The sequence below is a fragment of the Podarcis cretensis genome, assembly GCF_951804945.1.
Source record: "Podarcis cretensis genome assembly, chromosome: 2".
Lineage (NCBI taxonomy): Eukaryota > Metazoa > Chordata > Lepidosauria > Squamata > Lacertidae > Podarcis > Podarcis cretensis.
The window spans coordinates 35594126-35608656 of NC_137171.1; the positions used below are offsets into that span (position 1 = coordinate 35594126).

The 14531-nt window shown below is 42.5% G+C and overlaps 1 protein-coding gene across 1 annotated transcript; it reads right to left on the reverse strand.

The window, feature by feature from the left end:
* Positions 1 to 231: 231 nt before the first annotated feature.
* Positions 232 to 14014, reverse strand: WBP2 (WW domain binding protein 2). The gene is made up of 8 exons (XM_079966264.1): positions 13855 to 14014; positions 9890 to 9998; positions 9123 to 9258; positions 6900 to 6992; positions 5624 to 5758; positions 4998 to 5117; positions 3632 to 3708; positions 232 to 2736 (listed from the first exon to the last, which is right to left on the reverse strand). The coding sequence occupies exons 1-8, from the start codon at positions 13911 to 13913 to the stop codon at positions 2683 to 2685; spliced, it is 783 nt and encodes a 260-aa protein (XP_079822390.1). The 5' UTR covers positions 13914 to 14014; the 3' UTR covers positions 232 to 2682.
* Positions 14015 to 14531: the final 517 nt, after the last annotated feature.

Sequence of the window (14531 nt, forward strand, 5' to 3'; positions counted from 1 at the left end):
CCTTTGAACCTCTGTTGTGGCTTGCATCAATCTTCTGGTGGAGGAGTGAAGTAAACACACATAAGGGCACAAGAACCATCTGATTCAGAACAGGAGTGTTCAGGGAGAAGAGCACTCTGTGTGCTGAGAGACTTTGACAGGGGAATTAACTTGGGAGTGCTCGATATCTCTATGGTAGAAGGTTTGTTGGCAGTCCAAGTTAAAAGACACCCAGTGAAATAGTTAAGCAAATCCAGAAAAAATGATACACTTTATTGTGTTCCACTTGAGTTGTGAATACATTTATGCAAATTCTTTTTTAGCTGGCTTCTGCAAGAATATCTAAAACCATGCAATTTATTTAAACAAGGTCTGATGGAATTAACTAACTCCGTTTCACTTGTGACAGAAATCAGTGGAAGACACAGAAAGAGAATCACCCTGCACAAGCAACCCGGGCTTTATTTGTAAAATGACTCTTCCATCTGAAAGCCTGTGAAGGCGATTTCACCACAGCAAAACAGCTGCCCACCCAAATATGCAGTCACAATGAGCCACAGAGAGTTGTTGTAAGTTATCTTTACTTCACAGTCTTGAGCAAATCAAAAGTCAGCCTTGCATTCAGAAGACCCACTTCACATCCATAAGGTATCGATAGAACTTCCCCAAAATACAATTCTTTAAATAATAATTTCTTTACATCACTGCAGTTTAAATAGCAATTCTAGAAAAAAGTCAGTGCATTAGATGGGAAAGGAGCGTGCACACGCATTAACATCACTTGTCAGCTAGAAAGCATTTGAAAATTCAAACTAAGGACTCCAGAAATGGACTTTTGTCTATCTGGGGCATCACACATCTAGTATCTCAGCAAGCTTCATTAGTACAGGGTGTTTTTTGAGCTCCTGCAGGAAACACCTTTCCCACTATTCAAAAAAGCACACAAACTAAATTTGATTCCTGCAGAAACTCAAGATTCTCATCCACTTGGCTGTCACTCAATTTTGCAGCATAGTGCGGTAACTGCAATAAATGCAAATAGGGACATTTTAAAGACTAAACAAGTTTGCACTTCCACCCCCTGGCATAAATCACAAGGTCAGGAATGTTATTCAAAACGAAACAGACAGCTAAGTCAGGGGAGCACAAATCAAGCACTGCAGAGGCATGCAGTTAAGCCATCCTACTTTGCCATAATTTTGGCCACAGATACTACCTGTGTTTTTCCTTGGGACATCTCTGCAGCAACAACAACAGGAAGCAGTTGGCATCCCTTGCTAAGTGGAACAGTGTCGCAATGTGCACAAAGCTGGAGTTAACTAGGGTGGTCTCAAACACTGCCGGATACCCAGGATCAAAGCAATTGTGAACAGATGCCCCAGGTTTTCTGCATGGGCTCAGTTAGTTAGCATTTGAGAGAGCCATGATTTGAAGCACTTCCTCTGCATCACAGATTACAGGGAAAGAGGGAAGATTTTTGTACAAATCAGATTCTGATTTTATTCTGGTGTAAGTCACAAGTGATGCTAATGGTAACACATGCATGCTGGGTCATACAGCTCTGTCAGTATATACCAAATTCCAAATATTCCCGTAAATGGGTTTCTGAGATCTTTGGGAGTCTGCTATGTTCTGTGCATCAAAGGGCTACTGCTATTCAAAACCAATTGCTAATATTCTGCCTCAGAAAGGAAACCGAAGATGCAGAAAACTCCAAGAGACTTTTCTTATTTCCCCATCTGTCAGTTTAGACATCATCTAAGTTATCCCCAGTCCAGAAGGTGATCTTTCTCTGCCTCTCTGAGTTGAATTTGAGCATAAGCAATCAAAGGGGAAATGCTTAGCCTCAGATTATGACATGCTCAGAATGCTAGGGATAAAAAACAAATAAATAAAATCAAACAAAACTAATTAAATAAATAGATCAAAATACAAGCCATCTTCTTCCCTAGAAATGCTTTCAGCTGCTAAGATGGAATTAGTGTTTAGGTAACTGATCAAACCGCATGGTCAAATAAATTACCAATTTTACCATAGAGGTATGATGTTTTACTGCCAGAACTTTGCAGCCAATGTTTTGTTGTTGTTGTATGAAAGAAAAGGACCAAGATGCATAAGTGACTCAACAGGAATGTTCAAAATTAAAAGACGATGCGTACATTCCACCATACATGCATCTTGCGGAAGAAATGGCAGAAGAGTCCAGTGTCCAAATAGAACCAGATGATCTTGTCAAGAGATCAGTGCACTTCCTTGGTCACAACAGAGCGGGGGTTCATGCAACTAAGGATTGTCTAGTAGATCACAAAGTTGATTTTCTTCCGAAGTGTCACCACGAAAGAGCTGGTCAACCTATCTAATTCAATAGCTGTTGGTTAAGTTTTCGGTTTAAGTGGTCTTTGTTCAGGAAGGAACATTCTCCAGGACAGTTGAAAGATGGGATGGGAGAGGAAGAACAAAACTCTTTCTCCATTATATCATCAACATAGAGAAAGAACCATACAGAAGAAAACAATATATTTTTAGTTCTATACGTGACAATCCAGGAAAATGTTAGATCTCTTTTCTAATGCCGCACGTATCTACCACTGCTGTTTGTGGGAGTTACGTGTATAAGAGGGAGGTTAAATGGTCCTTACCATTGTCATATCCCTAATCAACATTTAGCCAAATGGCAAAAATGAAGCAGTGTATGGTGGCTGTTTACTGGGTTTTCTTGTCTTCTGGAGGAAAGTAAGGAGGAGGAGGAGGCTGGTCCTAAAATGAGAGAGAGGGGGAGAGATTGTGTGAATTAACTTCAGTTCATTACCTCATAAACAATGCCAACTGTGAAGGAGCAATCCAATTTACTACTTCAGAGCACTCAAATATGTAAATCAAGGTTGGTGAACCTGTGATCTGAGGGCTGTATGTGGCCAAATTTTATTAGGATGCAGGGGGGGGGGTGGAGCTGAAACAGACTGCACAAAAGGAGGAAGAGCAGGGAGCCCCCTGTAAGCCCTCTGGCAACAGCAATCTGTCTCTCCCCTGGTACTCGCTTTTGGCTGTAGCTCCATTCACCACTGGCACATGCCCCCCCCCCGAAGTTTCCCAGCCCTGAGGTAAATAAATATTGTTAAGCTTGCGAACTGCAAAACAACCTCTGCTCTACAATAAATTCACTAAGGAGTGCTATGAAGACTGCATGAAGAGTACTATTCAAGTGATTAACGAGTTATGAGAATATATGAAACATCTTCTTGAATTTAAACGGACATTTCTTATATTGAACTAAAGAACCTTTGCCAACCTAGCACCTTCCAGGTGGTGCTGGACTACTGTATCAGCCCCAGCCAGGATTAATAGTTATTGGTCAAGGGTGATGCGAGTTGCCGTCTAAAACTGCTGGAGGGAACCACATCAGAGAAGGCTGCCCTACGGTGGGAAACAAGTCCTGCTCTTTTTTTGCCACCAGAATCTATTTCACAAAATCCTCAATGCATCCCTTGCCCTCTCCTGCTCTTTGACTGCTGCACCCACATTAATTTGTCTTATTTACCAACAGTACAATATGGCTGGAAGAGATGACGAGAGCAAGATGGAATACTATGTGCCCAATCTTCCCTTCCTTTCTAAGACTGCAATGACATGCAGGGCAAGGTGCAAAGCATACCATTGGCATGTAGACGTTGTGTGGGTTGCCTGGGTTGTAATAAGCACTTGCAGCAGCTTCTGCAGCCTTGGCTTCAGCTGGAAGAAAATCATCATGGTTAGGTAGGATCAGCATTTGCAATTGCAGCATCTCAGGTGAGGCTCCCTGCCTACTGACATCAGTCAGGCACCTTCACTTCCTCTTTTCAGTGCCTGATAAATACATTTTTTGTTTAGATAAGCGTAGCCATCTATATAGAATGCTGGTGCTTGTTTAATCTGTTTTTAGTTTGCCATTCATTGGTTTTTATTTGTTGATGTTTTAAATATTTGTTTTTAACTGCTCTAACTTATCATCTTATTGTTTGGTTCTTTTTGTAAACTGCTTTTTTTTTTGTAAATTTCCGATCGCCAAGCATCAAAGTCAGACCCACTGTAGGAATCTGCTGAAAGATCTGTGATTGTATAACAGCAGTTCTGTCCTAAGAGCCAAACGAGAAATCTGTGACAGATTCCAGTTTGGAAAGTTGAATCATTGCCAAACAGCTGCAAAGTGGCAGAAGGAGGGTGCAATTTGAAGTAGAGGAGTGGCAGGCCAGAAGTGCAGTGCTAAATTCTTCCCCCAACAACCTTGTTTCCTAGCCTGGATTCTGAAGCATTTGTCAGGAGATGGAAGTGTTGGTGGAGGAGGAAGGAGAAAGGGGGATTACAGGGATGAACACAGTGGGAAAGAAAAGGTTTAAGTAACTGCCTCCCACCTGTCACTGTAAACTAAGCGCTCTCTGCCATTTTGCAACTCTTCAGTGGTGACACAGATCTGCATCTATTTCAGCCCTCAAAAATTCCTACAAAACCTTCTCTCTCTGTGTGTAGTTCTTGTTTAATCTGTACTACACAGTGACACCAAATAAGCAAAGCTAGTGCTGTTATTATAGCCAGGTTATTCTATGTCGTTGCTATGGTAAACAAAGTTCAACCCTTGCCTGGCTCGTCTGATGGAGCAGCTGCTGTGTTTTCATCCCTTTCCTGATGACCCAAAATGTAGAAGAAAACCTCTATTTTCCCTTATTGCATTAATTGCATTTGCAAAGTTGGCAGCGAGGAAACAATCATTTCTTTGTAAACAGATTGTGCTAGCTCTGGAGTTAGAACATGATGTTTAACATGAAACCTCAACTGTACCATTTTTAGAAAGATGCCCTTTAAAGTTTTGCTCTCCAAAACACAACCCCCCCCCCTTTAGGAAATTTGCAAGGAGAAGCTAAATAAACATTATTCAGGCTGCTTTAAAGTCTAGTGAATCCTGCTGAATCCAGGCTTGAAGGCCCTTTACAGATATGTCACTGTTCAGAGGATATGTGATGCAGCCATCCTGGCACCTCTCTTACCTGCTGGAGTCGAAGGAAGGTCTGGACCACTGACAGGCGGTTCCATGGGCCCTGGATAGGGAGGGGGAGGAAGCTGCATGTATCCCATGGCTTCATCCATTGGGGGACCAGGATACAATTCTGCTCCAAGGAAGAATAAAGTGTTTGCAGAGAGAGTTTTGTAATGCATCACTAAACCATATACCTTCTGGCTGATACAATATATTTTAAAACAATGTCTATGTTATTAAAAACAGGGAATCTTAGAGAAAGAGCATGTCAGATTCAACCCTGTCACCAGCAAACCATTTTTCTGTATTGTGCCTGGCAAGTTATGGCAGATAAAATGCCAAGTTCAAAGTTACTTCACAGCATGATGACTACCTTGTGCCATGATAACTACCTCATGGCATCTGAAGACACTCATCATTATGGAAAGTACTAGGAATAGGCTGAGTTTTCTGTGGGAACTCTGTAGTTATTAAAAGTAAGTGCTTTCAAGCAAAACAAAAGTGGCCCACATTTAACAAGGGAGTAGCCAGAAATCAAGACAAAGCAAATGAGCTCTATTCTTTTCTCTCATTTTCAATTTTTAAAAAATAATAATAATTTAACTAGATTTTCCCTCTCCCACTTTCAATACTCACCCGGAGGTGGTGGAGGATATGGATACCCCGAGGGAGTAGGGTATATCCCATTGGCAGCAAGTGGTGGGAAGGTATAGCCCCCATTCGGCATGTATGAGTAACCATAGGCTCCATTGGGGACCTCACCCCTTGAGGCTGCAAAACAAAGGAAAGGAAATTATGATCAGTGTCCGTTTCAAAAACACTTCAGCCAAAAACACTATAGGGCACCAACTTCAACAAATTTGAAACTCGCTACTATAATGTCAAAAAATCTGCAGTGGGTGAGAGGAATAAATTAAACGGCTTGCCATATCTTACAACACCACCATGAAATCTTAATGAGTTCGGAGCACGCACTGTACAAAGATCTTAGTTGGCATGAGGAGTCTGGTGCAGTAGGAAAAGAGGAAATATTCAGCAATGTAAATTGTCTGGCCTGATGCCTAGTGTTCATGCACCCCTCAGGTGGAGATGGAGGGAAAGATGACAAGAAGAAATGCTTTACTGAGCAAATAAGCCAAGGAAGGAGACCCAGCTCCCATAACTATCAGCCATTTGGAAGAATTGGGAAGCAGCAGGAGCGGCTGACTGAAAAAGATGTTGAGGAAAAAGGCAGCAATGCATATTAGGGAGTTGGAAGGACTTTGGACTGTCCTTTGATAATCAGCGTGTATAAGGAACAACAGGTCATAATGGCAATGAGCTAGGGTGGAGGAGAGAAATCCTGTTTGAAGGGCTAGGTCAGGTGTGAAAGCATCTATTGTGCCTGCCTAGTGCCACACATAATAGAGTGTCTCTGAGATGCTGAATACCAAGAGTGGCTTTGTTTTTTGCAAATAGGGTCAATGAAAAGCTGCAACTTTGTTGTTGTTTAGTCGTGTCCGACTCTTCGTGACCCCATGGACCAGAGCACGCCAGGCACTCCTGCCTTCCACTGCCTCCCGCAGTTTGGTCAAACTCATGTTGGTAGCTTCGAGAACACTGTCCAACCATCTCGTCCTCTATTTCACTATGGCTTTCACTTTACTGATTCTGTAGCTACAATAGCTGTTATTTTCTCTCCTAGTAGAAGGAGCTTTCAAAGCAAGCTATTCAATCGAAGTACTGCCAAAGTTCAATTTTACCCGAAACCCTTAGAATTTCTCAAATAACTTAAATCACTCAGCTATATTTTAATTTCTCTCTCTCTGCCTTTCTCTCCAACATACACACACGTACACTCCTTCTTTTCAGCAAAATATATTCAGACTATATTTAGCGGAACTGGCTTCTTTTACCAAAAAACAGTGAGTACCTTGAGATGCTACTTGCAGCATACGTTGTCCAAATTCAATGGCACCTCCTGCGGAGAACGTCATTTTGAAAGTTGTGGATCCTTCCCAACCTCCTAGGGAAAAGGGAAAATAAACTGGAAGAATGGAATGGGAGTATCTGTTATCAGGCTGTTCTATAAAGCAAGTGTTATTCAGTATCCAAACATGAAGATTTGTTTCTCTTTAATTTGCCTTGAGACAAAGTAATGCACTTCTCTGATGTGAAGAGTTGATATTCTTTTGTATATGAAAGAATGGCTTGTAATATTTGTTTTTATCAAGCTGGAAATTTGCTGGTAATAAAAATGGTTTAAAAGCAAAAACCACCCATCTCTGATTTATGTAATTTATCATAAAAGTAGAGTTGCAATTTTCTGGATGCAAAACGTAACTTGGCTTTTATCTTATCTTAGGTCCTTAAGACGGTTGCAAGCTGAGTGGAGTCAAAAGACTGAAAGGTACATGAATTTGAAACACATCCCTTAGAATGTGGTTAAAGGACAACAAAGGACAACAAAATTCTGTCTGCCAACCTTAAATATCAACAAGATTAGATTTATTCTGAGTCAGCAAGGGCAAATTCAATTTGCTAAAAAGACTCTACAACTCCCCTCACTAGCTAGCCACAGATCAGTCTGGAATTATAATCATTTGACAAGAAATTAAATGGGAAGTATATCATAAGGCTCACAAAAGATCCCTTTGTTTAAAGAAATAAAATTAATGATAAGAGAATTTCCCATTTTAGAAACAAACAGAGTATATCATCCAGGCCACTGCTGACAATACACTACATGTGACTAAGTGTCTATTAAACTTGAGACACAAGTATGTGTGGAGGCAATATATTCATAAAAGGGAACAGTTCTGGGGAAGTGTCTTTAGAATTGCCGCCTTTTAATACATTGTAAGAATGACAGAAGTCAGAGTGGGATGGAAGATTGCTAATCTAACTTTTGGCAAAAGCCTCTCTCATGCTGTACAGAAGCAAATGCTGCTCAAGTGCTTTTTAGTGAATTAGGTTTGAGGTTTGAAATGAAGAAATAGAGTTACACAGACAAAAGAGATAAGGCTACAGCCAAGATAAAGTTATAGCTCAATTGCCTTTCTTAAATCCTCTGGGACCTGGACTGCTGTTCATTGTGAGCCATTTAAGGATGCTAAATAGATAAAATAATTTGGCTGATTTAGATTTATTATCTGCAAAGTGGAGCATGAGCTCATTTTTTCCTGTGACATCCTGCTTCATTAGAAGTACAAAGGTAGAGAAGGAATGGGACAAAATTTTCCTTACAGTTTTGTTACCAAAAAAGAGTTTTGACACACTGAATTTTGAACTTTTCCGACGTACCTAGTTGAGCTCAACTGCTTGCAAGTAAAGTTAGAAACCATTTCTGCAAAGGTAATCCCAACTCTCTCTAAAGACCTAACTGGACAGATTAAAATAATCAATACTGCAGTTCTGGCATGTACTTCTGTTGTTGTTGTTGTTTGGTCGTTTAGTCGTGACCCCATGGACCAGAGCACGCCAGGCATTTCTGCCTTCCACTGCCTCCCGCAGTTTGGTCAAACGGCATGTACTTCTAGAAATGCAATATTTGGTTTTTCATAGAAGTAATATTTTTGGCAAGGACTAGGATAAAGAATGACGAGAACAGGACAGGAAAAAATGTGTGGGTTCAGTGAATTCTTTACAGGAAGTTCTGAAGGCCGAAGGGAGGGGGTGCTCCCATACAGTTATCCACTCTCTTAACACTGCAACTTTGGGTCCTCCAATAAAATGCACTGGGCTAACAGAAGGTTCAGGATACATGCATATTCAGTATCTTTTGACACAAAGCATGACTACTCTTAAGGATTTTACTAGCAGAAGATACTGTAGTGGCTCCCCAAGCGCACAAAGTTTTTAAAACAGATTTAGAAAAATCCATAGCTAAAAATATAAACCACCATGTTTAAACTGGTGCAGAATCATCAGATTCTGGAGCATCTGACAGGCCAGTGGTGGAGATGAATGCTGGAATAAATGCTGTTTCATCAGATCCAGCACTGCAATTCTTACGCTCTTAAGAGAAGTTTGTTGCTGGTAATAAAGCTGTCATGTGGTCCATAAGAATCCAAATTCTTTGCTAGTTCTTCACTTTCTAATTCAAGTCAGAAACTGAATGCATCACCAAACACAATGGCTTTGGTATGATACCCACCTCCTGCCTCTGCTTTCACTTCCCCCTTGATGTAATTTGCTCCAAAAACTGGTTGTTTAATCTCACATTCTTTCATCAAATAAAAGGGCATCATGAAAGACTGCATTGCATCTTTTCCTTTAGACACAAAGATAACCTGCAGGCAAAAAGAATACATCTCCTTTAAAAGGTACATTTAGCATCAGAATAAAAAGCCATCTTACTGTTAGAAGCTAAAATCTGAAAAACTAAAGTGGGCTTTCAAAATGAAGACTTTCACAGGTCATGTATTCATTAGAATAGCCAAGCCATTCATTCAACTGATACTACTGATGCAGCAATGCATTTCAGAAACACACATAAGCTGTCATTGTTGCTCACCTCTTTCCAGAAACTTTCATAGCACCCCCCCAGAAGGTTAATGGATTTATTACATGAACAAGCGTAGCCCTGGAAAAATCCACCTCTCACGGTACTTCCAAGTAACAGGAGCCACTCACCCTCCCCACCCTGGGACCATGTGGAAAAGGGCAAATAAGAAATTGAATTTATTACCATCATCATAACTATCATATCTCCTCCTCTCCATCCAACCCTCCTACTTCTTTGTATCAATATGCTTGGCTTCACAAGTAAAGATATTTCAGATAGCTAGCTGGGATTCAAAACGTCAATTCATCATGGAGCTTCAGAGGAAAACAAGCACTGAAGAATCATGTGGTCTGTTTCTATATTCTTCACTCTTCATATTCGAATTTTACATACCAAATACATGTTTGCCAACTTACTCGATATGGGGTCATGAAGACACTGCCTTTCTTGGTCCCTTTGAATGCATCCGGCATGTGTTCCATATCATGGAATGTCATTTCAATGTGATCGTAGGTCATCAAGATGCTATACACACACAAAAAGAGGTGTTTGGTACACGGATTCACTCTTTAGTAATGATTTCTCTATAGGTTAGATAACGTGGGGTTTGACAAATTTCAGATCATCACCCAGCCTCATTCACCAAGTGAAACCCATATGCAATGTGTCCATGTTACTAAACACATGTACAAACATGCTGATTGTCTGTTGGGTTGAACAAAAAGAAATAGGAGAGTGAACACAAAACTGACACAAAATTTAATTAGCACAAGAGGCATAGCAACAGCAAAGCTGCTATCTTTGACTCATATTCAGCTGTTCAGATTGAACACAGGAGGGCTAAATGTGCACAGGAGCCCTCATTGGTACATGTACTGGCCCCACAGCCAATGTACTCAGCACATTGGATATACCCCCCCTTCCACCCCAAAAATAATCATATGAAGGGGGCATCTAACCATGTTCAGCTGAATGTGGTTAAGAGCTTCCACACAATCAGGAATCCTGTACAATCAGGATTCCTGATCTCACAGAGGCTTCTAACTGCAGTCAGCTGAACAAACAAATGCCCACTTCAAACCTTTACACTAAAAAGTTGGGGGGGGGGTGCACCTGGCATGCAGAGAATGTGGGAGGCAGAGTCAGCACACATCCATTATTCTATACATATTTAGCTCTCCAGTGATCAGGCTGAACTCCTGAACAGGGCCATGACACTGCCAGAACTATTCAACTTGCAATGGCAACTTTTGTTCACTCCATATTTTACATGTCCCAACAGGCAATATCTTATCAAGAAGGGCCTACATACAGTGTGGGAATTCCACATGGCTTTTTGTGGTGGTGGTGATTTTATGAGCCGTTTCAGTGTACAGTGGTACCAAGGGTTACATATGCTTCAGGTTACATACACTTCAGGTTACAGACTCCGCTAACCTAGAAGTAGTACCTCGGGTTAAGAACTTTGCTTCAGGATGAGAACAGAAATTGTGCTCCGGCGGCACGGCAGCAGCAGGAGGCCCCATTAGCTAAAGTGGTGCTTCAGGTTAAGAACAGTTTCAGGTTAAGAATAGACCTCCAGAACGAATTAAATACTTAACCCAAGGTACCACTGTATCCAGTTTATGCAATATGAACACAAAGATCACTTCAAGTCCCACCGGACCCCTACTCATCTACATGACTGTTAGGAAACACTGTGACTATATAGTTTGAAAGAGGGGAGGTACTGTCATTAGCATTGTCTAACATTGTAGGAACCTGTGAAACTGATGATGGTGTATAAACTGCTCTGCAATGTTCAGTTAATAAATCATATAATAGGGCTCTATGCAGGTGAATTTTCACCATCTCATGTCTGCTCTTCCAAATATGCTCCTGTTCCATCCCTCCATTGTCTTTGGCCACCACCATCTGCAGCACATTTATATACCCTGCAACAAACTCTGCCAACTGTTTCAGGAAGAAAAACATACACAGAGGAAATTGTTGATATACCCATGTGTGTGTGCTGCCATCTCCAGGGTGCAGTGCTGCTTTTCATCCATATTTGTGCTGTGCCAGGCAGTTGCTGCCCCACAGCATTTTGCTACAAATACAGGGAGCAGCAGGAGGTGGAAGGAAAATAATAGTGAGGAGAGGATAGTGGAAAACACCTCCTTGAAAATGTATTTGCAATACTGTACAGTACAAAGATGGCATCTGTAAGCCTTCCAGTTGCAAGTTTCACTTGTAGATGAAATCCCTTTATACTATGACTTAATAATTTAAACCTCAGGGTTTCTAAAGAATAGATTCATTCCTACAGCAGAAGTGTATGAAGCACCAAATGTGATAGCTCCTTCTGCAGTATTCCCATTACATAAACTGGTACTAGCAAGAGGCAACAGCAACCTTGGAATTTAATTTCCTACTGTGGAAGATTAGAGCTCAGCATTAATTACTTCCACGCCTGGAGAAGATGAGCAAAGGCTGTGAAATCTTATCTACAGACATGACAAAGTTGTGAAATCCGATATGAGGAGTAACCAAGACACTTAATTACAAAAGGGCAGAACAAAAAATGTGAGAGTGGTAGAGGGTAGCTCCTTCTGCCAGATGCCCATGAACTCACAGGTAATGTCAACTTTCTAAACAACCAAATATTATGAAACTGCATATTCTCGTGTTCCTGCCCTCCAGCATCCTGGATCCACTACCTGGCTGTGGATACCAACTACTCATTGGTCCCATTTGCACTATGCATTTAAAGCACTACATCACTTTAAAAAGTCCAGACTTCCTCCAAAAAATCCTGGGAACTGTAATTTGTTAAGCTGCTGAAAGTTGTTAAAGGTAAAGGTAAAGGTACCCCTGCCCGTACGGGCCAGTCTTGACAGACTCTGGGGTTGTGCGCCCATCTCACTTAAGAGGCCAGGGGCCAGCGCTGACCGGAGACACTTCCGGGTCACGTGGCCAGCGTGACATCGCTGCTCTGGCGAGCCAGAGCCGCACACGGAAACGCCGTTTACCTTCCCGCTGGTAAGCGGTCCCTATTTATCTACTTGCACCCGGAGGTGCTTTCGAACTGCTAGGTTGGCAGGCGCTGGGACCGAGCAGCGGGAGCGCACCCCGCCGCAGGGATTCGAACCGCCGACCTTTCGATCGGCAAGTCCTAGGCGCTGAGGCTTTAACCCACAGCGCCACCTGCGTCCCGCTGAAAGTTGTTAGGAGACCTTTATTCCTCTCACACAGCTACAATTCTCAGAGTGGTTTAGCAATCATTCCCAATTAGAAGGGAATCTGAATCTTAGAGAGAAACAACTGCAAACCCTCAACTGCGAAACCTCGGAAGGAACATTAATGAACTTGTGAAAATAGAGGGGGGGAAGTGCTGTCTCTCCTTCCTTCAAAATGCTAAAGGCTCAGGACAGAGAGATTAAGATGTGGCGTGTTCAAAATAGACAAGAGGAAATATTATTTCACATAACGCATGGTTAATTGTCAGCAAGGATGAGGATGCTACGGCCCTCCAAACGTTGACAAGACTCCCAACTCCCAGCAGTCCCAGTCTGGGACAATGGAAGTTTAAGTCCAACAGAATTTCTAGAGGTTCCCCTACCCCAGCTTACAGAAAGAGTCACCACAAATCACTGGGAGCAAAAATGCTTTCAAAACACCATCCTAGACTCCATTGATTAATAGATTTGTGTCAAGGGTGGAAGCTCAGTACTCAGGCACTGTAGCAGACCTCCAACTAGCAGGTATGCTTGGGAGCAGAGACAAAACACATCGGGTTAGCGAGCTTCCCAAGGACCCCTCGCTGCCCTAGTTTATGTATTAGTCCTCCTCCCCCCCCCACTCGTCCAAAGGGTTGGGGAAACAGTTGCAAACTTCTTCCTTTAATCCAGAGAGCAGCAGTAAAGGTGCCGATGCCTGAATCCCCCAACAGGATTCAGGGTTTTAATATTTCCAGAGAAAGGAAGAAAAGACGGACCGGCCGAGCGAAATGGGAAGGTAAACATTTGCTGCCCCGCCCCTGGGCGGGGCGACCCCCATCAGACGCAGCGCTATACACGGCATATATACATATATATATATACACGGTGGTACCTCAGGTTACGTACTTAATTTGTTCCGGAGGTCCGTACTTAACCTGAAACTGTTCTTAACTTTAGCTAATGGGGCCTCCTGTTGTTGCCGCGCCGCGATTTCTGTTCTCATCCTGAAGCAAAGTTCTTAACCCGAGGTACTATTTCTGGGTTAGCGGAGTCTGTAACCTGAAGCGTCTGTAACCTGAGGTACCACTGTACACACACACATATATATATATATACACACACACAACGTAGTAAGGGAACAGAACCGTCCACACACACACACAGCTGTCGCACCCGCTCACCTTTCGCTGTTATTGACAATGACACCGCCCCCCTCGGAATGGTTCCTGTTCAGCGCCATGGCCGCCAAGCAGCTGAGGGACCCCCTGATGCACACGGTCCCGCCGGCCTCCGCAGAACGATGTTGTGAAGAAAGCGCTGCGCAGGCTCTCCTCACGGCTTCCGGCGTAGCCGCGCTCCGGGAAACACAGAGACCGGAAGAGGGCGGGAGGAAATGGAGCATGATGGGAAATGTAGTTCGGCGCTGGACCGTCTCTAGGGAAGAGAGAACGGCGACTGCTGCTGCTGCTGCTGCCGGCGCTGCTGCAACCTTCCCTTTTTTTTGCGGGAAATCCCCTTATTTCAGCGCCGTTTCCCGCTGCTATCCCGGATTGTTAGATATCCCATAGACTGTCTCCGGGACAGGTGAGGCTGCTGATCCCTTATTTTCAAATCTGAAAGTTGACAGCTATGCTGCTGCCGCCGTTTGAGAATAAGAATAAAAAAAAAAACTTTCTTACGCAAAGAGAGAGAGAGAGAGAGAGAGAGAGAAGGCATGTACTTTTGTAAACCAAGAAAATCTTTAATAAAAATATTTTTTTTGAAAAAAGAATAAAAAAGACTTGATGCTAGTCTCGTGGTTGTGGAAAAAAGGGAAATCTTGTTGCAGATATGGTTGGAGTTACAAACTGTGCAGCGC

Bases quoted from the DNA above. Each gene is read 5' to 3' on its own strand.
- WBP2 (XM_079966264.1), bottom strand. From the start codon at position 13,913: ATGGCGCTGAACAGGAACCATTCCGAGGGGGGCGGTGTCATTGTCAAT. The intron at 5,759-6,899 runs GTACTCACTGTT...TTTGTTTTGCAG, and splicing joins GCTGCAAGTAGCATCTCAAG to CCTCAAGGGGTGAGGTCCCC. The intron at 5,118-5,623 runs GTGAGTATTGAA...TCCTTGGAGCAG, and splicing joins ATATCCTCCACCACCTCCGG to AATTGTATCCTGGTCCCCCA.